We start from the raw sequence: 26,802 nt of genomic DNA on the forward strand, positions 1-26,802 counted from the left end.
GATTAATTGAAAAAAAAAACTAAAAAGTAAAGTTAGTCCGATTTTTTTTGTATAATGTGAAAGATGATGTTACACAGAGAATCGTGCTCTTTATTTTAAGCAAAAGGATTCTCATTTTATCCAGAATCGTGCACTTCTGGGCCCATGTCAAGGTTGTCTCCGACCCCTGCCAGCCCACCTCTGGGGATTGGCTGAGGCACCATAAATATTCATGGCAGCTCCTCCTTACCCCCCACCCTCTAGTTCTAGAGGATTCTCCAACCTTACAGACACGGGAGGGGGGGGGCCACCAGAGAGCTGCCAGGATGAGTCTAGCCCTGAACTCTGACCCAATTACAGACTCACAAATGTACAATATGAGTCAGAGTATAGCTTGCCTATTCTACACACTACATCTACCACACACTAGACTAGAGGGTACTACATTTTCATCATAACTGTATGACAGTTTAACCCCCTCCCATCCGCGTTACAGCCTATATACGGCTGCAGCGCGGACTTGAATTTTCGGGAGGCCGTTTTTAAACGGCCTCCAGTGACACGCCCCCCCGCGAGCGCGCATCGGGGAGAATCTGTGTCGGCCGTGTCCCTTGGACACGGCCGATCACAGATCGTGGTGAATGGCCAATCACAGCGGCCATTCACCACGTGATCAAGCCGTCCAATGAGAGATGATCTCATATGTAAACATATGAGATCATCTCTCATCGCCGGCGCTCCTTCCTCACACAGACACTGCAGTGTGAGGAAGGAGGGGGAGCCGACAGCCACTGGGGACACAGACAAATGTAATCAGGGCACCGATCACCAGTGCCCTGATTACTGAAGGTAAAAAAACCACACACATTGCCCCCCCCATCAGTGCCCACAGTGCCCGCCATCAGTGCCCCCATCAATGCCCACAATCAGTGCCCATAGTGCTGCCAGTCAGTGCCCATCAGTGCCTGCTAATCTAGGCACTGATGAGCACTGACTGGCAGCACTATGGGCACTGAGTGTGGGCACTGATGGTGCTGCCCATCAGTGCTCATCAGTGCCGCCCATCAGTGCCACCCGTCAGTGTCCATCAGTGCGGCATATTAGTACCTCCTCATCAGTGCCCATAAGTGCCACCTCATCAGTGCCCATAAATGCCACCTCATCAGTGCCCATCAGTGCAGCCTATCAGTGCCCATCAGTGCAGCCTCATCAGCGCACATCAGTGAGGGAGAAAAATTTATTTTCAAAATTTACTCGCAGAAAATAAGAAAAACTTTTTTTTTTTTTTCAAAATTTTCTGTCTTTTTTCTTTTTTTTTGTAAAAAATAAAAAACCCAGAGGTGATTAAATACCACCAAAAGAAAGCTCTGTTTGTGTGAAAAAAATGATAAAAATTTCATATGGGTACAGTGTAGCATGACCGCGCAATTGTCATTCAAAGTGTGCGAGCGCTGAAAGCTGAAAATTGGCCTGGATGGGAAGGGTGTTTAAGTGCACAGTAGGCAAGTAGTTAAACAAGTTCTAAATCTATTTAAGATTTAGAGGTTGTTTAAACTGTCATAAGAAAGCCTTTGGATGTAGTGTTGTAACCTTACTGCTACCAGAACAATTTTTTCATCTTTCACATACATACTAAAATGTACAAAACTGACTCGATGGACCTACAAATTATACATTTTATGAAAGCTGTTCTGATTTTGGACTTCCATTGACACTGTGCTGATTTTTTTTTTGTTTTTTATAAATACGCTAATATGAAAATGTGCTAAATATTCAAGAAATATAAAAGATGTGTAACACTTGTAAAACAAAATCCAAAACTTTAAATAGACCCCTGGTGGCCAACCGGCAGCCCTTTTGCACTTACTCTGAGGCCAGTGTAGGAAAAATGGGATTTTTGACTTACCGTAAAATCCATTTCTCTGATGTTCATTGATGGACACAGCTCCTGCTCTTCATAACCATTGGGTTATACTGCCCCCTATAGGAGTAGGACACTAGGCATAAAAAGAATCTGGCTATGCCTATGGGCAGTCACAGGGAGTATACTCCCTGTCTCTGCTATAGGTCCTCAGTTTTGTTACAAGCAGTGTCAGCAGAATTACAACTCCGCAGAGGGGTGAGTGCTGTGTCCGTCAATGAACATCGGAGAAATGGATTTTACGGTAAGTCAAAAATCCCATTTTCTCTTTCGTCCATTGACGGACATGGCTTCTGATGTTCATAAGCATTGGGACGTCCCAAAGCAGTGTTAAACATGAGGGGTGAGAACAGCAAAAAAAATTCCCAAGGCTAAACAGTAGCCAACCAGGCAACAGGAGCTAAACCAAAACAACTGGAACCCACCTGAAAAAAACAATACACCCTCAATGAGGATCAGGTCCTCTAAACAGCAGCCTGCAAAACCTTGCGGCCAAACGAAGCATCAGCAGATGCCAACACATCCACTTTATTGAACTTTGTGAAAGTGTGCACCGATGACCAGGTGGCCACCTTGCAAACCTGTGTCACTGACGTCTGATGACGGAAGGCCCAGGAGACACTAAGCGCCCGAGTAGAGTGCACCTTAACAGGGATAGGAGGAACCTGACCACTGATAGAATAGGCCTGAATAACAGTCTGTCTGATCCATCTGGAAATGGTCGCAGAGGAAGCGGACAACCCTTTCCGAAGCCCATCCGTGAGTACAAACAGAGTCTGACTTCCTAAAAGACTCCGTAGCTGCCAGGTAACTGGCCGGACCACATCCAAGGCACGCAAGGCAATTTCCTTTGGATGTTTTGGCCTGGGACACAGGGAAGGCAACACAATGTCTTCATTCAAATGAAAATCAGAGCCCACCTTTGGTAGGAACGACAGACAAGGGCGAAGAACCACCTTATCTCTGTGAATCACCAAGTAAGGTGAACGACAGGATAACGCCGCCAGTTCCGACACCCTGCGCGCAGAGGTGATAGCCACCAAAAAAAGCCACCTACTGAGACAGCGTAAGCAAGGGAACCTCCCAAAGATTTTCAAAGGGAGGCTTCTGGAGGACTCAAAGCACTAAATGGAGGTCCCAAGGCGGCAAGGGAGACCACACTGGAGGAACCAAATGTCAGACACCCTGAAGAAAGGTACGCACAAGGAAGTGTGTGACCAAAGGTCGTTGGAAGAAGACTGCCAAAACCGACACCTGGCCCTTGATGGTACTCAAGGCCAATTTCTGTTCAACACCCCCCCTGCCGTTGAAGGAAGGTCAAGATCTGAGCCACTTTCCACTGTATATTGTTTTGTTGAGGTTTTTTTTTTTTCTGTACTTATGTGTCGTTACTTATGCCTTTTTCATGCTTATTCAGGGAAACCTATTCAGCTACATTTTAGACACGATATTGTAATTCAGTTATACTGTATTACTTTTCTATATTTTGTAATGTCTCTTTTGTACCTTATCCTTTTATGTATACTGAATTGTATTTTTATTAGTTTTTGGCACAATGAATATCTTTCTGATTAAAAAAACCCCAAAAACTGTGCTTCATAAAAAACAGTAGTGAGTACATTATTTCCGTAGCACTTTGTGCAGTATCACCATTGCACATGAACCCCACTGACCTGGATAGTCTTGAAGAGAAGAATAGGGTGGTTACAAAGTTTCTTGAGAGCACCGATACAGACCAGGTGGGGGCTGTTCTCCCCCAGCCCTTGCAAACAAGATCTTACTAGGCCAGAGTTGAGAAGCTTTCTGTACAAATCAAGCTGAAACATGGATGGCTTGCAGAAGACTATGCTCTCTATCTTCGGTGGGAGGAATTTATTAATGACCTCCTGTGTTCTTCGGAGGATAAAAAGGCCTGTCAGACGTCCCAGTTCTGAAGCTCTTTCTTCTCCTAAAGTTTTTTGTTCCTAAACCACGTAAAAAAACCAGAAGACAGCTCAGCATGAAAGGAAACCGTAAATGAAATTTGATAAACAGTTCAGCTCACAAGTGCAGAATGGATGATTGGGTCACACAGAGCACCGCTCACTACAGTAAAGTCAGAACACTTAAAAGGGATGTTAGTGGGTTCCAGCTTCTACATTGACAGTGAGACCCTTTCTTCTCTTCACTGCAAACACACAAAGAGAGACAGCCACTGAGAAGCTTCTGTAGACTGGTTTCTGTATGTCATACTTTCAAATTTATTTCTAGAGTAAAAACACTAAAAAGATAAATAATCTTTCGAGTAAAAGAAACATGCGCTCACTACAGTGCTTGGAGATATTTGATTGGTTAAAGAATACGTAAACCCAACATTTCATATTCCTGATATTTGTCTGCTGTACTTGGATGACAAAAAAAAAAAATTCTTGCTCCATTTTATATTGCTTCCTTTGTTTGAAATCCCTAGTGTCCCTGCCAGTCCCTCTGCTTTCCTATTAAAACTGACCACACTAAGCAAGAGAAAAAAACCATGGTCAGTTCTCTGGCTGTGCTGGAAACTCAGCTTGCTCTCCTACAATTGTCAGACTTGTACTAGCACCCCCCCCCCCCCCACATAGCCTTTTGCTGGGAGGTTCAGTGTACTGCTATTTCTCATCCCCCAGCTCTTACGCAGCTGAGAACAGGGGGAATGGGATACATTTTTTTTTAAAAATGTGGAATATCTATAAGCAAATGTTTTGCCCTTCATTTATTTTTTAAACTGAATACTGTGAATAGCTGAGCAGCACTCAGACGAGTCTTTTTCATTCTAGGAGCATGATGGGAAGTCCCCATCCTGCTGGCGGATCACAGCGCTGTATAGTGTATGTAGCTTCAGATGCACACAGCTCATATAGCACTGACAGCTGTGGCATGTGTTAGTGAAATGGTTTGTCTAGAACAGTGTTTCTCAACCGGGGTTCCGCGGAACCCTAAGGTTCCGTGAAAAGTTCCCAGGTGTTCCACTGCAATTCAACATTGTGGCGGATGTATACCCGCCCAATGTTGTTTCCAGTGTTCCCAATGTGCGCTGACAGTGAGTACTGTCAGCACACATTGATACCCAATGCCCTCTCTGTAGTTCCGGCTCAGAGAACTCAGTGGGCAGAGTCAGGAGGAATGCATAGAGCGGGAGTTCTGAATTAAGAGCAAGGAGGCGGGGAGACAAGAGAGTCCAGAATGGGGACCATGGAGGCATGGAGCCGTGGGAGCCGAGAAAAGAGGCACGGAGCCGAGGGAGCCCAGAATGGAGCCCATGGAAGCGGGGAGCCGAGAATGAAAACTGGAGGTGGGGAGCACCAGATCAGAAGGTAAGATCCTGTCTGAATGTTGTCAGTGAAGCACACTGTGGAGGGGGGGCAGAGAAAAGAAGCAAATGGTTGGCTTTACAGGTGAGTTCCTGTGTACAGAAGGGGTGAATACAGACAGGGTGTGGGGGGGGGGGGGGAAGCAAAGAACAGAAGGAGACATCCTGTATATAACAGCACTGAATGCAGACTGCAGAGCAGAGGAGCAGAGAATGGGGCAAACAGCTGGATCAGGCTGAATGTAGCAGGATGTGAGGTTATCATAGCTTGCAAAAATTATGTAGACAATTAAAGGGTATTGCGTTACCATAATCCCTAGACAATGGTTTTAAAGGAAAACCCCCTTGGCATCATGTGGGACTTTAAAGGTAACAGTAGGTTATATTATGGATAACCAATATTGTTATTCTAAAATATTTTATTGAAAACTGAAACATTTATATTCATTGATATTCATACTTTGGTACAAGATATTATGGCCATACAGAATGATGGCTCATTCATTACATTGTAACGATACATCATACAAACACAGTATTCCTTAAAGGAGTGGTACGTAATCCAATTCTTATTATGTAGTATGAATATCAATGAATATAAATGTTTCAGTTTTCAATAAAATATTTTAGAATAACAATATTGGTTATCCATAATATAACCTACTGTTACCTTTAAAGTCCCACATGATGCCAAGGGGGTTTTCCTTTAAAAAAAAAGGTTATCATAGCTTTATGTTATGCCGTAATTGTACATGATCTCCCTTCCTGCTACATTCAGTCTCCTGAATCTCCAGCCACAGGCCCCTGCACTCTGCTCCCCCCCCCCTCTGCAGTCTGCATTCAGTCATATACACAGGATCTTGCCTCTTGCAACATTTAGCCATGTGCTTCACTGTCAGCACTCCTCCTGGCACCACCCTCACAGGTTCAGAGAAGCTGGAACTATAGAGGAGGCACCATGTATCAATGCACATTGACAATATTCGCTGTCAATGCACATCGAAAACAACATTGGTACCATGTGCGTATTTCTTCTGCACAGAAATATGCAACAGGTATGCATTTTTCTGCAGGGAAAAATACTCAAGTGACAGCAACATTGTGGTGTGAACAGGGCACAAAGAAATCTGTTGTTTTCTTTATGTCCGTTCAGAAACCTACGTTAGGAAAATGCATGTCTCTGTGCATGATGTGAACAAGTATTCTATGCAGGTAAAATTTGCACAATTTTCCATCAATTCTTATGCTTTATGTAATGAACAAGGCCCAACTGTTCCTATAGTCTGCTGTCCTATTTATGAAGCACAATATTTTGTTCAAGTACAATAAGGCCTTGTTCACTGCATATGTGCAAAAAACTAATGGAAAATAAGTGCAAATTTGACTTGTTTAGAATATTTTTTCGGCTTGTTCCAACGTAGGTCTCTGCAAGGACATAAAGAAAACGATTGATTTCTATGTACCCTGTTCACACTATAATGTTGGTGTCAGGTGAGTTCTAATATTTATTCTATTTAAAGCTACTTCTACAATATTTGCGGATTCATCTACAGCTCGCTGATCAGATCCAATGTTCCGTGAGCTGTAGATGTGATTTTTTTTTTTTTAAGGGTTCCCCCGAGATCTCAGACTTTTTGCCAACGGTTCCTCCACGGTAAAAAAAGGTTAATAAACACTGGTCTAGACCAAGCAAATTTAAAAATTCAATAAAACATGAATTTAGGCTTTTAGAATTATTCAACAAACAAAATAAGATAAAAACTATTAAATCAGCTTGTTTCTATAGAAAGTCAGTATACAGTTTTTATACTTCTGCACATTTTTATGGTCTTCTGGGAAAAGCAATGCAGGATGTCACAGTGGTAAAGCCAGCAGCCTGACTGTCTATTTAATTACTTCAATTTTTATGTCACCAGTTTTCAAAGTAATCATGCATGGCAGCATGAAACGACATGATAACTGTACAGTTTGGGAGGGGGGGTGGGGTGGGGGCTTGAGCACCCTGGTCATGCCTGCTGTATACTGCATTTTCCATACTTACTTTGGATGCTGAAGGTTCACGGGATTGTAAAATAGGTTCCTCGTATATTTTTCTATAAGTAGTCAAAGATCCAAGTATTCCTGGGTTAACAAAGTTTATTAAAGCAAAAAACTCCTGTAGATCATTTTGTATAGGAGTACCTGGGAGAATAAACAAATTTCTTGTTAAACATTCACTCTGTGTAACTGTCCTGCATGACTGCGAAAATCTGCTGTAACGATATGATTGCTAAATAAAGTTTTGGACTCGTCCTGGATATCCTTGCTGATGACATTTTCTTGCTCTGATTAAACACAGATCCAGCCATTTCTACAGGAACGTGTGCATTGGGAATAGTGTGTAGGCGCAAGTTGTGAGACACTTTGCAGGCTGTATTGGTGCCGATCTGGCACCGATTAATGTAAGAGGCCTTTGTTTGTCCTTATATGCCCTTTAATGAATACATTTTACTACACTATGAGAAATCGTTTTTCTCGTTTTTGGATATCTTTTTTTTTTTTTTGTACCTTTTTGTTCTTCTCCAGCTTGACCTCCATCCTACCTTGCGACAAGGTGCGTGATTTACGTGTTTCTATTGGCCCCTCCTCCTTTTTCCCCTGCCTTCTGGGACCTGTGTGTGTCCCAGACGATGGAACATCAGAAAGCACCGCGTGACTCACGAATGCGCAGTAGGAAACCGGCTGTGACTTTCACTGCTGGTTTCCCTTACTTGCAATGCCGACACCTACACCCAAGCCGATGGTTGACATCATGGGATCCCTGGACAGGTAAATGTCCTTATATCAAAAGTCAGAAGCTACGGTACTTGTAGCTACTGACTTTTCTTTTTTTTTTTTTTTTTTTAGAGGCTGGAAATCCGCTTTAGTTTTTCAACACACATATAAGCTGGTGCTGCCTTGGAATTACTTGAAGTTCAAATCAAGTGAACATTGACTACTTTTGAATAAGTGGTCACAGGCTTTCTGGTGAGTGTTTAGTGTATCCACTAGTCACTGAGTGCTATTGCATGGTGTGGAAAAGAAGAGTTAAGCTGGATGGACTTACGGACTATATAATAATTTTTTGATAGTTTGTCTTTTGCACTAATGGGAGGTGTTATTCACTGATCTCACAATTGTTCACAATCCGAGTGGCTTTTAAATATGTACACTTTCTATATATATATATATATATATATATATATATATAATTATAGTATTCACTTTGTTTTTGCTGTGAAACAACAAGGAAAATAGGACGATCGTTTGCCAGATTTTCTTATAGTGTGTACCCCACTAAAGAGCAAAGAAAGAAGAAAACAAAGAAAGTCAGAAGAAAGGAAGTAGCTTCCATAGACTGCAATGATGATGACTAAAAAGCCTAAACAGCCATGTGCTGTTTGAAATAAATGGCTCTATAATATTAGGCTATATTTACATATATACACACACATATTTACACACACACATATATATATATATATATATATATATATATATATATACACTAGGGTCCTGCATCAGGCTGATGGGGTGTAAAGCAATAGCTCTGTCCACTGTCCTAAAATTAAGGCATTATCCTCTTATTTTGGGGATATGTGATCGAATGACATACTGTATGTAAATACCTTCTGTTTTAGACTAGATTCACATCTATGCAAGTGAGGTTGATGTGTTTTTGAGGAACGTTTCCTGGCACATTTTTGATTATTTTTAATGCGTTTTGCATTACACAAGGAGGTGTTTGTTGCAGAAAAACTCACCAAAAACACACGTACATTTGGTTTTCATGCGATTCCATTGAAGTTTATGGAGCTATAAACGTGCGCTGTGTATAAATAATTCCCTGCACCTTTCCAATATACGCACCGGTGCAAACTGCATAGATGTGAACATGACCCATAAGAACTAACCTTAAGTGGACTGTAATGTGTTTATGCAAACACACTGCAAAAAGCATAAGTGTGAACCTAACCTTAAGAAGTGCTGCAAATATGTTAAATGTAAACTATGGTAAAATTAAAGTTTCTGTAAAGGCAGAAGTTTTTTTTATCTTAATGCATTCTATGCATTAAGATAAAAAAAAAACCTGTGTGCAAAAGCCCCCCAGCCCCCCTTAATACTTACTTGAGCCCCATCTAGATCCAGCTATGTTGCAGCAGTGTCTTGGCTGCCCAGGACTCCCCTCCTCATTGGCTAAGACAGCAGCGCGGCGCCATTGGCTCCTGCTGCTGTCAATTAAAGTCTGTCAGCCAATGAGAAGATAAAAAGGGGGGGCTGAGCCGTGGCCCTGTGTCTGAATGGACATTTGGAGCTTTGACTCTGTTCGGGTGCCCCCATAGCAAGCTGCTCGCTGTGGCGGCACTCCACAGGAGGGAGGGGCCAGGAGCCCCGAAGAGGGATCCGAGAAGAGGTCCACTACACAGGGCAGGTAAGTATGACCTGTTTGTAATTTTTAACTAAAAAGAAAATTTGATTTTTGTCTTACCATAAAATCCTTTTCTCTGATGTTTATTGATGGGCACAGCTCCAAAATCTTCTTGACCATTGGGTTATGCTGCCCTCACAGGAGTAGGACACTAGGCAGGAAAAAGCTTATAGCCTATAGGGTAGTCCCAGGGGGTATACTTCCATTTTCTGCTATACGCATTAAGTTTAGTTGCAAGCAGTGTCAGAAGAAAAATAACCCAACTCAATAGAGGGGTGGGTGCTGTGTCGGTCAATGAACATCAGAGAAAAGAATTTTACGGTAAGACAAAAATCCAATTTTCTCTTTTGTTCATTGACGGACACAGCTCCAGAATCTTGAGACGTCCCAAAGCAGTGTCAAAATGAGAGGTGGGGGAAAAATAAAACAGTAGAAAAAAATTCCCAAAAGGCTAAACCTAGCCAACCAGGAAATATGGAGTTCAACCAGAAACAACTGGAGCAACATACACCCTCAAAGAGGACTAATCTTCTCAAACAGCAGCTTGCAAAACCTTGCGGCCAAAAGCAACATCCGGAGATGCCAGAACATCTATTGTAAAAAAAATGTGAAAATGTGCACAGATGACTAAGCGGCCACCTTGCCGACCTGCACCACAGACTCCTGATGGCGGAAGGCCCAGGAGGCATTGAGCGCACATGTAAAATGCGCCTTAACAGGGAACGGAGCAACCTGACCCTTGATGGAATAGGCCTGCACCACTGCCGTGACGTGATGATTCCTCTGCGAGGTCCATCCATAAGGACAAATAGTAAGGCTGATTTCCTAAACGACTCGGTTGCCGCAAGGAACACCCTGATTGCCTGACCCACATCCAGAGAGTGCAAGGCAATATCCTTAGGATTTTCAGGATTTGGACACAGGGAAGGCAACACAATGTCTTCATTCAGATGGAAACCAGAAACAACCTTAGGAAGGAACAACTGACAAGGGTGAAGCACCACTTTATCTCTGTGAACCACCAGGTAAGGTGAACGACAAGACAACGCCGCCAGCTCCGACACCCTGCGTGCAGAAGTAATAGCCACCAAGAAGGCCACCTTCTGGGACAATGTAAGCAGAGGAAGCTCTTGAATATTTTCGAAAGGCAGTTACTGGAGAACCGACAGCACTAAATTGAGATCCCAAGGAGGCAACCGAGACCGTACTGGGGGAGCCAAGTGGCAAACCCCCTGAATAAAGGTGTGGACCAAAGAATGCGTAGCCAAAGGATGGTAAAAGAAGACCGCAAAGGCCGAAAAAACATAGCCCTTGACGGTACCCAAGGCCAGGCGCTGCTCAACACAGAAATGGAACAGGGATGAACACCAAGAGACTCACACCTCGCAATGTATGTCTTCCAAGCGTGATGGTAAAATCTTCCTAGAGGTAGATTTTTCTAGCCTTTTACAACATGGGAATCACCGATTCAGACAACCCCATATCCTTCAACACCTGGCTTTCAACAGCCAAAGCTAGCGACTGTAAAGCAGGATGGAAGATTGGCCCTTGCCTTTTGTCTGAAAGGAAATCTCCAAAGGGCATTGGTAACCAGCCATACCAGATCAGCGAACCAAGACCAGTGAGGCCAGCCTGGAGTCACTAGGATGACCGTATCCCTGCTGCCTTGATCCTTCACAGGAGACTCGGCAGAAGTCTAAGCAGGGGAAATGCGTATATCAGAAGATACTAGCCCCAAGGTGACACCAGTGCGTCTGTGACATTGGCCAGAGGATCCTGAGACCTTGCCACAATTCTCTGTACCTTCCTGTTGAGACAAAAGGCCAACAGGTCCACCTAGGGAGTTCCCCACTGAAGACACAGCTGAATCTTAGAATGCTGGCTACCACCCAAGCCGCCAGGATACTTCTTCTGCCCCGTTGATAATTGACATATGCCATGGCTATGGCATTGTCCGATTGGATCCTTACCCGGCACTCCTGAAGGCGATTTGTCCAATGAGCTAGACAAATCTGATCACCCGAAGTTCCAGTATATTGATCGGTAGTCTTGACTCCCCCCAGAGCCCAGACCCCTTGAACACATCCGTGCCCAAAACGCCTCCCCACCCGGACAGGCTGGCAACAGCGGGGACCAGCGTTCAGTACAGGTGAAGGAAGGATTTGCCCTGTCGAAGCGCCGGAGAGCAAAGCCACCATATCAGTGACCCTCTCAAATCCCGGCTCAACAGGATCAGATTATCTAGAGACTGTGGATCCTTGTCTCCCTTCGCAGAGGCTCGACTGGAACTGTGAAAACGGAACCACCACAAAGGTAGACACCATCAGGCACAGCGTCCGCATGCAAGTCCTGAAAGAAGACCGACTGCTAAACAACAAGAGCCGAGTCGCATCCTGCAACCTTGGAGTTTTTGTTCCCCTGGAAAAAACACCCTGGCTGAAGCCGAGTCCAGAGTCAGACTCAGATAGCCCAACTTGGTGGACGTAACCAGAGCAGATTTTCGGATGTTCAATTTCCAACCGAGCTCCTACCGAGTCCGCACAATAATTTCCAGGTTGTCCTTTAGAGCAGTTGGAGACTCTGCTCGCAGTCGAAGATAGTCCAGGTACCCAGTACCGCAATCCCCTGCTGCCGCTACAATGCCAAACCAGGGCCTACACTTTTGTGAATACCCAAGAAACCGAGAAGAGACCAAAGGGTAATGCCATTAATTGATCATGCTCCTCACCCACGGCAAGCGGAGAAAACGCTGATGACCAACATATATTGGAATATGAAGGTAAGCGTCCTTTGATGTGGGGATGCCACTAATGTATGAATTTACTCCATTTGGAACTTCTGTACCGGCACAAGCGGTTCAAAGCCTTGAGGTCCAGGATTGGACGTTCCTTGCCTTCCTTTTTGGGAACTGTAAACAGGTTTAACTAGAAACCTTGAAAACGTTCCGATTTTGGAACCGGAAAAAAAATCACCCCTTGTAGTAGAAAGACTTGCACCGCCCCAAAGAGACCATGCAGGTGGTCTGGGGACAAACGCAGATTGGAAGGAAAGAACCTCACTGGAGGATAAGACCAAAACTCGATCTTGTAACCGGACCGGATCAGTTCGTGGACCCACCTGTCTTGAATCAGGAAGGTCCATGGGTCGGGAAAGAAGTGAAGACGTCCCTCCACCTCAGACATGGGTGAGGGCGCCCTTTTAGGCAGAAGAGGGCTTGTCTGTAGGTCTGGAAGAACCCGCTCTCTGTGACGAGACTCCTCGCCCCTGGCAGCCTGTGGAAGAAGAGTACTCTTCCCCCCTTCTAAGACCCTTAATGATATCATCCAGGAAGATCCAAACAGGCGTTCCCCCAGTGGAGAACAAATAAGGCCGTCTTGGAAGACTGGTCCGCAGACCAGCATTTTAGCCATATCATGCGCCGAAGGACTAGAAATTAAGGGAGCTACATCCAGAGAGGCACCACAGACAAACTGCAACCACTGGACAAACTGGTCCGCCAGCTCGCAAGGGCAGGGGGAAGCTGTTCCCCCTCCAGATCCTGGCGCAAATGCTTTGCCTACTCCATTCAAGTCTGGGACACCAATGCTATGGTGAACACCGGCCTAAGGACCGAACTGGCCACAGTAAACATGTGGCAGACCAGAGTCTCGGCTCTCCCGCCAAAGGGGTCTTTAAAAGCTGGAGACTCCTCCACCGGAATTAGAGTGGAGTTATTCAGCCTGAAAACCTGAGAATCCACCACAGGTGGGACTGTCCACTTTTTTTTTTAACAGGGACTCTTCAATGAAATACCGTCTAGCGAAAACGCTTAGGCACCGACATAATGCGTTTAGATCACTGACTCGCAGCAATTTTGACAAGTAGGTGGAAAAAAGGGTATACCTTTTGCCGCTTTAGGGGAGCTGCGGGTACCAAAGGGGACCGGCACCTTCGACACAGCAGCAGCTGCATCCTCCAATTTTTACAGTTGTCTGCACCAATACAATCAGTGCATCCAGCAGCGCCGTTTCATGCGTGATTGCAGTAGAAGAGGAATCATCCTCACTATCAGAGCACTCGAAGTGCGTGGACGCAGACCCAGTAGGGTCACTACATACTAAGCTCAACCTGAAAAATAACAATCAGGATTGTTACATAGACACAAAACAGGCAGATGAGGGGTGCCGACTGCGATCCCGCAAGGGGACCCCGCCCCAGGGCCCATGAATGGACCACCTACTGGACCCCGCGGAAAAAAAAAGGGGGTCGCCCTCCGAGCCCCTCCATAGAGGCCCGCATGAAAATAAATGGCCCCCTTAAAGGGGGCCGCCCGCCGTGACATGGACGCACAGGCAAGGTACCAAGATGGTCCACAGCGCTAAAGGGGGGGTGCCCTGCGCAATAATGACGGCACGCTGTCATCAAATAAAGGTGACCATCCACAGAGCGCCCCCCCCCCCCCTTCGCAGGGAAGGCACTAAGCTGGCCGCGGTCAAAATTTTGGTGGAGGCCCAGCCACACAGATCGCATCCAAGGGAAGGCGGGTGGCTACAGGACACTCACAGGGGGCCAGCCCCCCCCTCTGAGGCGCCCACTCAACCGCCTAGGAACAGCAGGGGAGAGGACGGATGCCGAAACGGAGGGTGGTGACTCCAGCCACCCTCACTGGGGCCTCCCAAAATAGCGTCCAGCTGCAAAGCCACGGCCTAAATTTTTGGGCGGGTCTGCCCGTGTGCGGCGCATACCCGCAGATGTGAATCTATTCGCTCCTCCCAGCTCGACACAACAGCCGAGGAAGCCCTTAGGACTCACCTGCCCAGGTCACTAATTCCCAGGGTGATGAAAGACCCTGTAGTAACCCCCGGTGTGCGCCCAGTAAAACCAGCCAGCAGCAGCCCCAAAGGAAGCCCACCCTTCAGAGCACATGGCAAAAGTAAGCTCACAACCTCCAGGGAGGGGGGGGGGGGGTGAGGGGTACGGAAAATATTAAAAGAGAAAAGAAAAATCCATTTAAAAAGGAAAAAAATGCTAGGACCAGAGATCCCAGCAAGGAACTAGGTCCATACTCCTGACTAGGCAGAAAAAAACTGAATGCCTATAGCAGGAAGTGAGAGTATACCCCATGGGACTGCCCCAAAGGCGTGGTAAAGCTTTTTCCTGCCTAATGTCCTACTCCTGTAGGGGGCAGCATAACCCAATGGTCAAGAAGATTCTGGAGCTGTGTTCGTCAATGAATGAAAGAGAAGAACGAAAGAGAAAAACAAGACTTTACAATCACTTTAGGTAACTAAAATCCAGCCAATTTCAGTGACAATCACATTTTTTGCATTTTCTAAGCTAATCAAGTCATCCTCCAAGATAAGGCTGGTGCTTGCGGTTCGCCCAATCAATCATCTAACTTAAGCAATATTGTGTACACATTATTCTATAGAATATTGACTGTCAAATTCTGCAAAGATGCACAGCATCATAAGTCCATGGTCAACTTAGCTTTGATAACTACTGGCCTAGGTAGCTGTAAAATAAATGTTTTACAAATCTATTTTGAGACTTTGGGGTCCAGGGTTGGATTTCCATTAAGAACACAAAGGTTCAACCTGCATGGAGTTGGTCTATTCTCAACATGTCCTTGGAAGACAGAATCCCTAACCTACAGTCACTGAGAGGAGTCCATGACCAACATTACAGCTTTTTTTTTTTAAATACTGACACATTTTGCGTATTTACCTGAAAGAATGATTCTCTTGCTGCAAGACAAACTGCTGAGAGCCGATGTGGTTTTTATGGAGCTGTTCTTTAGGCGATGCCCCTCATCACAGATGATTAAGTCGAAGTCCAGGCTCTGGATTTGGTCCATAGAGCGTAACAACATCTCATAGCTAATGATCAGCACGGGATACAGGGGAGAGTTGATGAATTCTTCCAGTTTGTGATCCTGTGCACAGGCAGATCATGATAACAATAACAGAAATTGATGTTCAATGATTTCTACAGGGATAGTGTAGTCGGAATTCTGCAACATACACACCTAGAATCTCTAGAAAGCAGTTTCATAGGCAACGTAAACTAGTTTACTGACTTAGGACTTGTAGACTAGGATTATTAAAGTGGTAGTATAGGTGTTTTTGTTGATCATACCTACCTATATAAAGCTTACTTGTAGGTACAGAAAATATCTCCTAAAAGTGTACTGTTAAGGGGATATTTGCTTAAGCAGCACGCACCAGTGATGTCACCGTGATGCGCACTGCGCAAGCCATCCATTGAGAGAGCTGTGCCGCAACCGTGATTAAAAAGGGAAAATTTTCCCAAACAAGCAGTGAAAAAAGGTTGTATATACATATATCAATTCGGTAAGAACAAACACAACTTGCATACCCTACAGCATGCAGCAATATTGCTAATCTGGTATTGAACAGAGCATGTGGACAAGGAGACCCCAACGCATTTCAACACAATGTCCACAATTTACCAATGTATTCTATTGCAACTTGTATAGTGATTGATTTAACCAAGAAAAGGCTTGGAAATCAACAAATGTATGTTACTCTCCCCTTTATAAAGGACAGATGGTGTACCTATTTTAATCTATAGATTGTATCCACTCTGGCCTTTTGTGATATAAGGGACCTTTCTGCATGGTGGCTCTCTTTCCAGTTTTCCTGTATGTCTTGCTGTCCCTTGTGTGGTCCTAATTGTGGTCTAGGCCCTCCTTGCCCATCCTTGAGCCCTTGACATGCAGCCTTTTCTTCATTTAAACAATCACTATACATGCTGCGATGGAATACATTGGAAAATTGTGGATAGCCTTCCCCCACATGCTCTGTTCCATACTAGATTAACAATATTGCTGCATGCTGTAGGGTATACAAGTTGTGTTTGTTCTTACCGAATTGATATATGTATATACAACCTTTTTTCACAGCTTGTTTGGGAGTATTTCTCCTTTTTAATGTTGTGTTTAAACTTTTTTATATATTTTCACCTTTGTTAATATTCCATTACTTACATTGTCTGGATATCGCATAATCCCGTTCCCCTTTAAAATGACCCTCCCGAGGATCATTTTTTGTTCAAAGTTAGGGATAGATACCCAATAACCCTCTCTTTTTCTACCCCTCATCAAGGATTGACATTTGTAATCCTATCGGAACTTAGCAACTTTTTGTATAGTTGAGATAGATTGCTGTAGACTATTTGAATGAACTTCCTTGTAAGAAGAAAGGACTGGCTCTCAAACAGTAGTACTTTTTACATTTGTATTTGCTTTGTCTAGTCATCACAGCGAACAGATGGTACAGAGCCGTTTAAATCTGATCTGTACATTGTGTCTATAAGTCAAGCCGCCTGTTGACAGCTCAGTTCACAGACATTAACATTGGTTGCCTGAGGGCTATTTCTGGAGTTTCTAAAAGCTACTCCAGAAATAGATGTCCACCTCTTTGCTGATTTTTTTATTTACAATAGGATAGTAGAGAGGTTGTTAATAATTGTCATTACCTGATCGACTGAAAACACACGCATTCTCTCTGTGCCTAACCACTTCTGAAATTCTTTCCTCCAGTTCTTCACCAAGCTTCCAGGAGTGACGATCAAAGCTCTCTTTATAATAGGCTTGCCTCCAAAAGGGCCTTGCCGCAGAAGGGTCCATATCAAGGCAATGCATTGAAGTGTTTTACCCAAACCCATCTCATCTGCCAGGATGGCTCCATACTGACCAGAGACCCTATGTGAAAGAGATCAAAGATCTATCATCACAATAACACAATAAATACAGAGCTCCTCTTAGCACTTTAGGGAACAATAAATGTGATTATTCACTGGGAAAAAAAAAAATATATATATATATATATATATATATATATATATATATATATATATATATATATATATATATCACACAGTGAGGGGAAAAATGTATTTGATCCCATGCTGAGTTTGTATGTTTGACCATTGACAAAGAAATGATCAGTCTATATTTTTAAAGGGATGGTTTATTTTACCAGTGAGAGACAGAATAACAACAAAAATATCTAGAAAAACGCATTTCAAAAAGGTTATAAATTGATTTGCATTTTAATAAGTGAAATAATTATTTGATACCCTCCCTATCAATCAGCAAGATTTCTGTCTCCCAGATGTCTTCTATACAGGTAATGAGCTGAGATTAGGAGCATTCTCTTGAAGGGAGTGCTCCTAATCTCAGCCTTTTACCTGTATAAAAGAAGCCTGTCCACAGAAGCAATCAATTAGTCAGATTCCAATCTCTCCACCATGTCCAAAACCAAAGAGCTGTCTAAGGATGTCAGGGACAAGATTGTAGACCTACACAAGGCTGGAATGACAATACTAAACATGACATGCTTTAAAATTGCGCATGCCCCTGGATCAGCAACAAACTTTTAAAAGCCTTTACAGGTTACCACTGTAAACTTACAGAGGAGGTCCACTGCAAGAATTACTGCCCTCGACATGACGTTCATGGGGATACCTCGCATGCATCAGGAAGGACACTATGGGCTCTATGGACCGGTCTTTGAATTCTTGGTGGCTGCGGGACACTACTTGTGCTAGCCACTGCACCAGCTTAAACTGCACTTATGGGACTCGCCACGTCACCAAGTGTTACTGCAATGCTGGTTTGACAATGACCAGGATGTACTAGGCCGCTGGTGCTTGCCAGTTCACCAGAAGGTTGAGCGGCACTAGTACCAACACTCTGCTGCTGCTTACGAGAACCCTGCGATTGCTGCACCTCAACAACAGAAGAACAGGGTCAGGTACCTTAGCAGGGACCACTACTCCATCATCAGAGCTATCTGTCAGGGTGCCGCTGCTGTCTACAGGTTCGTATACTGAGCCTGATTCTGACAGTTAGGCTTCCCCATCGCTCTCATCTGTCATGCTCAATATCCTGCAGGCCTCTTCACTAGTGTACCTTTCGTTTGACATTTTGGCCAATAAATTTACAGTACCTAGTGTGACTCGCAGGTAAAAAAGCACCTGGTTTGAATCGCTACGAAAAAAATCTGCTAGTGCTAGCAGAGATCAGGCATGACTCTGCTAACGCTGCGGTTTTGTGTGTTGTGTATTGTGTAACAGGAAGTCAGCTAAATCTGGGAATGTAGTCACAGGAAGGAGATACATTTCTACCTGATTTAGAAAGTCCATTAATTAATTTAGGGTGTTGGCTACAGAGCTAGCCAGCAGGAAGTTGAAAGGCCTTCACCTGTTCAGAATGAGGGAGTTAAGGCTCTATAATTTGTTCAGAGAAATTCCTATTGTTTGCTGCCTCCAGAAGCTGTGTCCTGAAGCCATGTGGGCTGGGAGCAGGAGGACAGTCAGCGTGTGCCTCCCGACAGGATGTGTGGGCCTGGGAGAAGACCCCCCGGAGTGATGTGTGCCCGGGACGGTAACCAAGGGTGAATACGTCTCAAAGGTGAGAAGACGAACTGTTGATGTGAAAGAAACAAAGGACTGTGTTGCCCTGTGAAGCTATTATAAAAGGACTATTGAGTGTCCGCTGTAGGACAAGGAAGTCTGCCCGACGGTAGGTTGGAGACAGACACTTAGGCAGGTTCCAGTTGTGAGAAGGTAGCCGCCCACAGAGGCAAGGATTTATTTTCTGTTTTATTTTATTTTGGATGTTTTGCTGCATACAGCCTGGTGAAGAAAACACCATTTAATAAACCACACTGTTTGTTTGCAAGCACTTGTCGGCTACCTCTCTGGGAAAACGCACCCCCCAAGGGGTCATCCACACCCGCCACCGAGCTAATCCCTCACATATGGTGGAGGTATGCAGTGGGCATAAGCAGAGATCCCTGCAAGGAAGTGCAAATGTTTGATGAACTTTATCTGGTGCATGAGATTGCACAATCTATGTGTGCAGGAGAGAAAATCCTGACAGAAAAAAAAAAGTGTTTTAAAGAGACAGCGGTCTCAAAATTATTTGATGAACTTTGTTGTGTCTGGTGCAAGTGACTGCACAAACTGTGTGTGCAGGAAAAGAGATCTTGCAAGAGAGAGAGAAAAACTACATGTGTTAAAGAGACAGTGGTCTGAAAAATTTTTGCTGGACTGTGAAAAATTTGTTTGTGGAGTTATTGAAGATGGGGCGTTCAAAACGCCTGAAGAATGCAAAGATAGATGAAATGAGAGACCGGATTCTATGGATGGAGGGGATGTTACCGTCTGAACCAGCCCCATCCATGCCTAAAGAGAGTCTACTAAAGAGGAAGGTTGTTGTCCCTAGCAACACTGATGAAACTGCTATGGAGACGCAGTGTGCTCAGATGAAAAGTAAGCTCAAAATGGAGGAGATGTTGAAACAACTGATTATATCAAATACAGCTCAACAACAGGCAAATGCAGCTCAACAGCAGGCAAATGCGGATTTTCAGCGGAGCTTTGCAGCTCAACAAAAGGCTCATCAAGAGAGCATGGCAGGCTGGAAACAGAGACGCCAGCAGCCAATGGAGGCCATCGGTTTGGAGGAAACCGAGTATGTGTGCAGGGCTGAGTTGGATGCCTTGCAACGGAAAATGGAAGAAAAGGAACAAGCCTTGGAATTGCTTAAAATGGAGCATAGAAACTTGCAGGAAATGAATGAACTACTCAAGTCTCATGTGTTACAGTGGGAAGAATCCACTGCTCTTCTTTTGGTCGAGTTGCAAAAACGCAAAGACACTATAAAGGAGAAAGATACCATCCTTATGGAGAAGGAAATTGAAGTTAAGACTTTGCAGGAGCAAAGTATGTGTGAAATGTTGGAGTTGCGTAATCAGCTGGAAAAAAGTCTTCAGTGTTTGGAAGTTACAAAAATAGACCTGCAGGAGTCGCAGGAACAGAATGTCGCTCTGAAAGCGACATTGTCTCTCAGCGACAAAGAGAAAAGTGAAAGAGAGGCTAAATTACTGAGTACTGTGTATGAGCTCACTACTTTGAGCAATGTGGTAGATGAATGGCGTGCGGACTGTGAAAGTTGGAAAGGGGAAGCCCAACGTGTCCAGCAGCAGTTAAAGGAGAAAGAAGCCTGTGTGGCAGAATTACATTCTTATTCCCAGATGCTAGCCAATGAGGTGAAGGCTCTTATGCAGGGAAAAGGAGATTGTGAACATAAGAGGGAAAAAGTAGAGGCACAGCTTCTGGAATCGCAAGTCAAGGTGTCAGAAGGTGACCGATTGTGTGCTAAGCTGTCAGAGAAGGCAAACCGACTGCAGGTTGAGTTGGACAATGTTACAAATCAGCTTTCTCAAGCAGACAGCAAATCTAGAGAAATTGCGGAAGATTTTTCTATCTTGGAATCGCAGCTGCAAGACACGCAGGAACTCTTACAGGAGGAGAGGTGTCAAAGGCTGAGTTTTAGCACAAAGCTCAAACAAATGGAAGATGAGAAAAATGGCTTCCTGGAACAATTAAAAGAGGAGGAGGAAGCAAAGAAAAACCTATCAGAGCAAGTCGCAACATTGCAAGCTCAGATAGCGTATATGAAAAAACGCATGGAAGAAAGCGTTGGTTCATTACAGTGTGTTGAAGATGTGAAAAAGAAGTTTGATCAGATGCTTGGTGAAGAGAAGACTGTGTCTGCAAAATATGCAGAAGAACGCGCCCGTGCAGAAACGGAGGTGCGTGATAACGAGAGCAAAGCCCTGTTCTTGGCTCGCTCTTTGGAGGAAGCTCTAGAGTGTAAGGTTGAACTAGAAAGAGTTAACCAACAGCTGTGTACAGAAATGGAAGATTTGGTCAGCTCCAAGGATGATGTTGTGAAAAGCGTTCAGGAGCTAGAAAAGTCTAAGCGAGCCTTAGAACAGCAAGTAGAAGAGATGAAGATTCCGTTGCAGGAACTGGAAGAGGAATTCCAGGCAACAGAGGATCTGTCCCAAAGAGGGGATAGTGTGCCTGATGCAGTTTTTAAAAGGATCAGTGTTTTGGGGTCTGTCCTGAGTGAGCCTCAGAAATGTGATGACACGTGGCTTGAATCACCCCTTTGGAATAAACCGTTCCTTCAAAAACTTCAAGCATTGGAAAATGTATCATTAGAGCTTCAGCAAACAAAGGAGCTGAGTAAGAAATGTGGTGATTTCTCAGTTCAGGCTGAAAACCTAGTGGAGAAAACTAAGGCTGTTGGTGAAAACGTGAAGCAAATGAATAAGTGCCTTTCAGGGAGTGTTTCCAAAATGGAACTGGTGAAAGACGGGTGGCAGAAGTTTGATCGTGATCTTGAGATGCATTCCATGTGGAATTCAGATAGAGAAAAGGAACTAGGTGACTTTGAGCGGTCAAATAGTTCAGCAGAAAGTGCATTGAAGAAACCTGTAAAAGAATGTGTTGCAGTTCCATGCTTCTTCACTGATGCAGAGAGGAGGTCTATAATGGATACCACCCAGATCGCTGGGTTCAACTGTGTTGTTGCCTTTGACCCCTATGTTGGTGGAAGGAAAGTTGATGATGTTCTGGTTGGCTACTTCTGTGAAGAGTTTGGCAAGAAATATAAACTGAATATCAAATCAAATAGTAGGCCTTTACTGCGACTCGCTCAGGAGGGCGAAAAGTTTAAGAAGTTGATGAGTGCAAATGCTTCAGATCTGCCTATGAATATGAAATGTTTGAATGATATTGATATCTCTGGGAAAAGGAACAGGGGTCACTTTGAAGAAATGTGTGACAGCCTGTTGTCTCAATTGGAAAATCCTCTGCACAGCATCTTAGAGCAAGCAAAGCTCAAGAAGGAAGATCATTCCCTTTTACAACAAAAAGTCAATGATTGTGTACAGCTGTATGGAGAGGCAACTCAAGTCACAGAGGGATGTCAAGATTCCCTACTTGGAACAAAGCTTAGTGAAGCAAAGGTTCTCAAAGTTTTGTGGAAAACATTTATGGATTGCAGAGAGAGGCGTCTTAAGAATGTTGAAGACATTAAGACTAGCCCAATTGAGTTGCCTATGGATCACGGTCCTCCATGGTGAATTGGACAGACGGTTATGAGGGACAAGCTGTCTGACATTTATGAGAAAGCTGTCAATGAAGATGACAGAAACGAGAAGGAGCAAAATGATGCCAAAAATGCAGTTGAAGAATGTGTATATGAGATGAGAGACAAACTGTGTGGCATTTATGAGAAATCCGTCAATGAAGATGACAAAACAGTTTCATCCGGAAGCTTGAGGATAATAGGAAGCTTATCAGTGAGTCAGCAGTGCTTGACACATGCGTGCCTGGAAATCTGTGTCCCAACCCTAGGGTTGAAACAAGAGGGGGGGGTATGTAACAGGAAGTCAGCTAAATCTGGGAATGTAGTCACAGGAAGGAGATACATTTCTACCTGATTTAGAAAGTCCATTAATTAATTTAGGGTGTTGGCTACAGAGCTAGCCAGCAGGAAGTTGAAAGGCCTTCACCTGTTCAGAATGAGGGAGTTAAGGCTCTATAATTTGTTCAGAGAAATTCCTATTGTTTGCTGCCTCCAGAAGCTGTGTCCTGAAGCCATGTGGGCTGGGAGCAGGAGGACAGTCAGCGTGTGCCTCCCGACAGGATGTGTGGGCCTGGGAGAAGACCCCCCGGAGTGATGTGTGCCCGGGACGGTAACCAAGGGTGAATACGTCTCAAAGGTGAGAAGACGAACTGTTGATGTGAAAGAAACAAAGGACTGTGTTGCCCTGTGAAGCTATTATAAAAGGACTATTGAGTGTCCGCTGTAGGACAAGGAAGTCTGCCCGACGGTAGGTTGGAGACAGACACTTAGGCAGGTTCCAGTTGTGAGAAGGTAGCCGCCCACAGAGGCAAGGATTTATTTTCTGTTTTATTTTATTTTGGATGTTTTGCTGCATACAGCCTGGTGAAGAAAACACCATTTAATAAACCACACTGTTTGTTTGCAAGCACTTGTCGGCTACCTCTCTGGGAAAACGCACCCCCCAAGGGGTCATCCACACCCGCCACCGAGCTAATCCCTCACAATTGGAAGTGACAGTAATCTGTTGTTTACTGCACTTTTGTGATGGGCAGATGGGCTAAACGCAGGTGCTGGTGCTGGCAGGTGTCCTGGCCGATCCTGCTAATGCTGCTTTTTGGGAACACTAAACTATGGGGGACGCTAGTATAGTTTTGATCAGATTAAAGATATTGATCCGTTCAGACACTATACTAGTAATGAAGGTGTTTAGTGTGTGTATATGTGCGTCACTGCCAATCAAAGGGTTAAATTATATTACTAAATATTTGGTGGGGATCTGAGGCTGTCCCAAATTGACGCTAACTAGCGTTAACGCTAACTGACGTCACCTGTGACACTAATATAGTGATCAGAAAAAAGATCTAAAGATCTGCACACTATAAAAGTGACACTGTGACAGGGCAATGAAGGGGTTAACTGGGGGTGATCAGGGGGTTAAATCTTTATTAGGGGGGGGGGGGGCGGGTATCCTAAACCTATTTGGGACAGAAACGAATAGTCTCTCACACTAACTGAAGTCACAAGTGACACTATTACTGTAATCAGTAAAAAAGCTATGTACTATAAATAGTGTGCACTGTGACAGGGAGTAAAAATGTTAACTGGGGGGTGATCAAGGGGTTAAATGTGTGCCTATGTGTACTGATGTCAATGTGCTGATTGTGTAGTCACTGTTAGATGCTTTCTTCTCTCACGTTGGAACCGAAAAGAGGTCCACGAGGGAAGAGAGCATAATTTCCTGTGCCTGTGTTAACAAAACACAGGTACAGGACGGTCTGCCATTGGTCAGGACCGATCACCAGGTCCAGGCCAAAAATCATTGGCCTGGACCTGATGACTAATCGGTTCTGAACCAAATCAGACCATCGTGGGGACGGAGGGCGCGCTCCTGCATGCGACCGACGTAGGGCTACATCGTTTCGCCCAGCCGAGCCAGCCTGCCGCAGTAAATCTGCGGCGGGTGGTCGCCAAAAGTTTAATGACATCCCCGTCTTAGTCGGTAGGGTATAATACTGAGTTGGAGCACCCTTTGCAGCTATAACAGCTTCAACTCTTTTGAGAGGGCTGTCAACAAGGTTTAGCAGTGTGTCCATGGTAAACTTTGACTATTCTTCCAGAAGCGTATTTGTGAGGTCAGGCACTGATGTTGGAGAGAAGGCCTGGCTCGCAGTCTCCGCTCAAATTCATCCCAAAGGTGTTCTATCAGTCAGGACTCTGTGCAGGCCAGCCAAGTTCCTCCACCCCAAACTCTCATCCATGTATTTATGGACCTTGCTTTGTGCACTGGTGCGAAATCATGTTGGAACAGGAAGAGGCCATCCCCAAACTGTTCCCACAAAGTTGGGAGCATGAAATTATCCAAAATGTCTTAATATGCTGATGCCTTAGGATTTCACTTCACTGGAACAAAGAGGCTAAGCCCAACCCCTGAAAAAGAACCCCACACCATAATCTCCCCTTCAAATGATTTGGACCCGTGCACAAAGAAAGTGCATAAAGACATGGATGAGTGAGTTTGGGGTGGAGGAACTTGACTGGCCTGCCTCAACCAAATAGAACACCTTTGGGATGAATTAGAGCAGAGAGCAAGGCCTTCTTGTCCAACATCAGTGCCTGACCTCACAATTGCGCTTCTGGAAGAACGGTCAAACATTCCCAGAGACACACTCCTAAACCTTGTGGACAGCTGAAGCTGTTATAGCTGCAAAGGGTGGGCAAACTCAATAATGAACCCTACAGACTAAGACTGGGATGCCATTAAAGTTCATGTGCGTGTGAAGGCAGGTGTCTTAATACCTTTGATATTATAGTGTATATAACAATTACACTACTAAAAATAATGATTCTGAGACCTATTTTATAGCGTTGCATGTTGGACTATACATAAAATGTATTGAAGAAGCATAGAGTTTAGGATTTACCTCATCCCCATGACACATTCATAAAGAAACAGAACCCCTTCTTTCTGATGCAGTCTCAGATGCACAGCCACATAAGGATCAACCACAACATCTACAAGGGGCAAACTGGACTTGCTGAACATTCTCTGATGATGTTCGGACGGTCTTGGCATCACGATAGAACCTTCCAAAAGAAAACACCAAGCATAACAACAAAGCATATGAACAGACACATTGTCAGCCAATGGATTCCTTATGCCACTACTAATATTTTTTTGTCTGTGCATTGTTGAGATAATTTTCCTTTACTTCTTGTCCCAGGGATGCAACAAGATTTTGGAGGAAATCTCCCAAGTGCCGAAAATTCCCTTCTTAGACAGATGTCCCCATTTCAAGATTTTCCCTCATCTCTGGGTACTAATGTAACATTTTGAATTCCCCCTCACTTCCTTTCTTGGCAACAATGGTCACCAGTACAAACAGAGGGTTTAAGCTCACAAATACACTTTACCCTACCAGTGAACAGAGCAGGTCAGTAATGGGAAACTGTTACAGGGCATGTGACTGTCTATTATTCTGCAGAGTGGAGATCAACTGAGGCATGTTTGGATGCTCTTCCGAACACACATGGCCGAGCCTGCCAGGAAGCTTTCCCCTTTAATAGGCTAATCATCCCCAGCCCGCAGGATCCCCAGGATTGCCCATGCTTACATTTACTAACTCCCTTGCTGATCTGCAATGCTGCTAAATCTCCCTTGCTACCGAGGAAGCACTGAGGGAGAAGGTTTTTGCTAGTCAGTCTAGCAAAGGAGCAACTCCAATTAAACAGTTGTTCCGTGCCCATGGGTAGCAAAGATGAAGAGGACTATCCACTATTCATAATAACGCTGGATAGGAACTACCTTTTACAAACGTGGGCTGAAATATCATCTGGGCTGATCGGTATTAGAGCGGTTGGGGGAGTCTGAATCTGCTTTACTGGCTATATACCTTTGACCCCTGCAATGGTACCTCCATCTGGTGAGTGCGGTCAGATTGGGGGAGCACCATTGCACCTGTCTGCACAGAGTGATTTTCACATCATCAGAATTATGAACTATTTTTTGCACAGATTTTTTGCACTTTGCACAATTATTGGGATTATAATATATAAAAATAAAGAAAAACGTATTTATTTATATATCTTCAGATGATGATATTGATTTATGATTGGTTTCATGATTTTTAGCACTATTCCTTATTTAGTATTAGGTTCTATTGTATTTATTTGCATTTGCACTTTATTTAGATCTA

At 44.3% G+C, this 26,802-nt stretch overlaps 1 protein-coding gene across 1 annotated transcript in view; it reads right to left on the reverse strand.

Annotated features, from left to right (window-relative positions):
• Positions 1-26,802, reverse strand: part of RAD54B (RAD54 homolog B) — a 210,642-nt gene that overhangs the window by 66,606 nt on the left and 117,234 nt on the right. Inside the window, exons 6-10 of the mRNA XM_082259220.1 lie at positions 25,531-25,693; positions 17,155-17,380; positions 15,382-15,589; positions 7,270-7,409; positions 3,574-3,864 (exon numbers count right to left, since the gene is read on the reverse strand). Of these exons, the coding sequence (XP_082115346.1) occupies positions 3,574-3,864; positions 7,270-7,409; positions 15,382-15,589; positions 17,155-17,380; positions 25,531-25,693 (1,028 nt within the window). The remainder of the gene's footprint in view (positions 1-3,573; positions 3,865-7,269; positions 7,410-15,381; positions 15,590-17,154; positions 17,381-25,530; positions 25,694-26,802) is intronic.

The sequence above is a fragment of the Pelophylax lessonae genome (genome assembly GCF_965119305.1).
Source record: "Pelophylax lessonae genome assembly, chromosome: 5".
NCBI classification, from domain to species: Eukaryota; Metazoa; Chordata; class Amphibia; order Anura; family Ranidae; genus Pelophylax; species Pelophylax lessonae.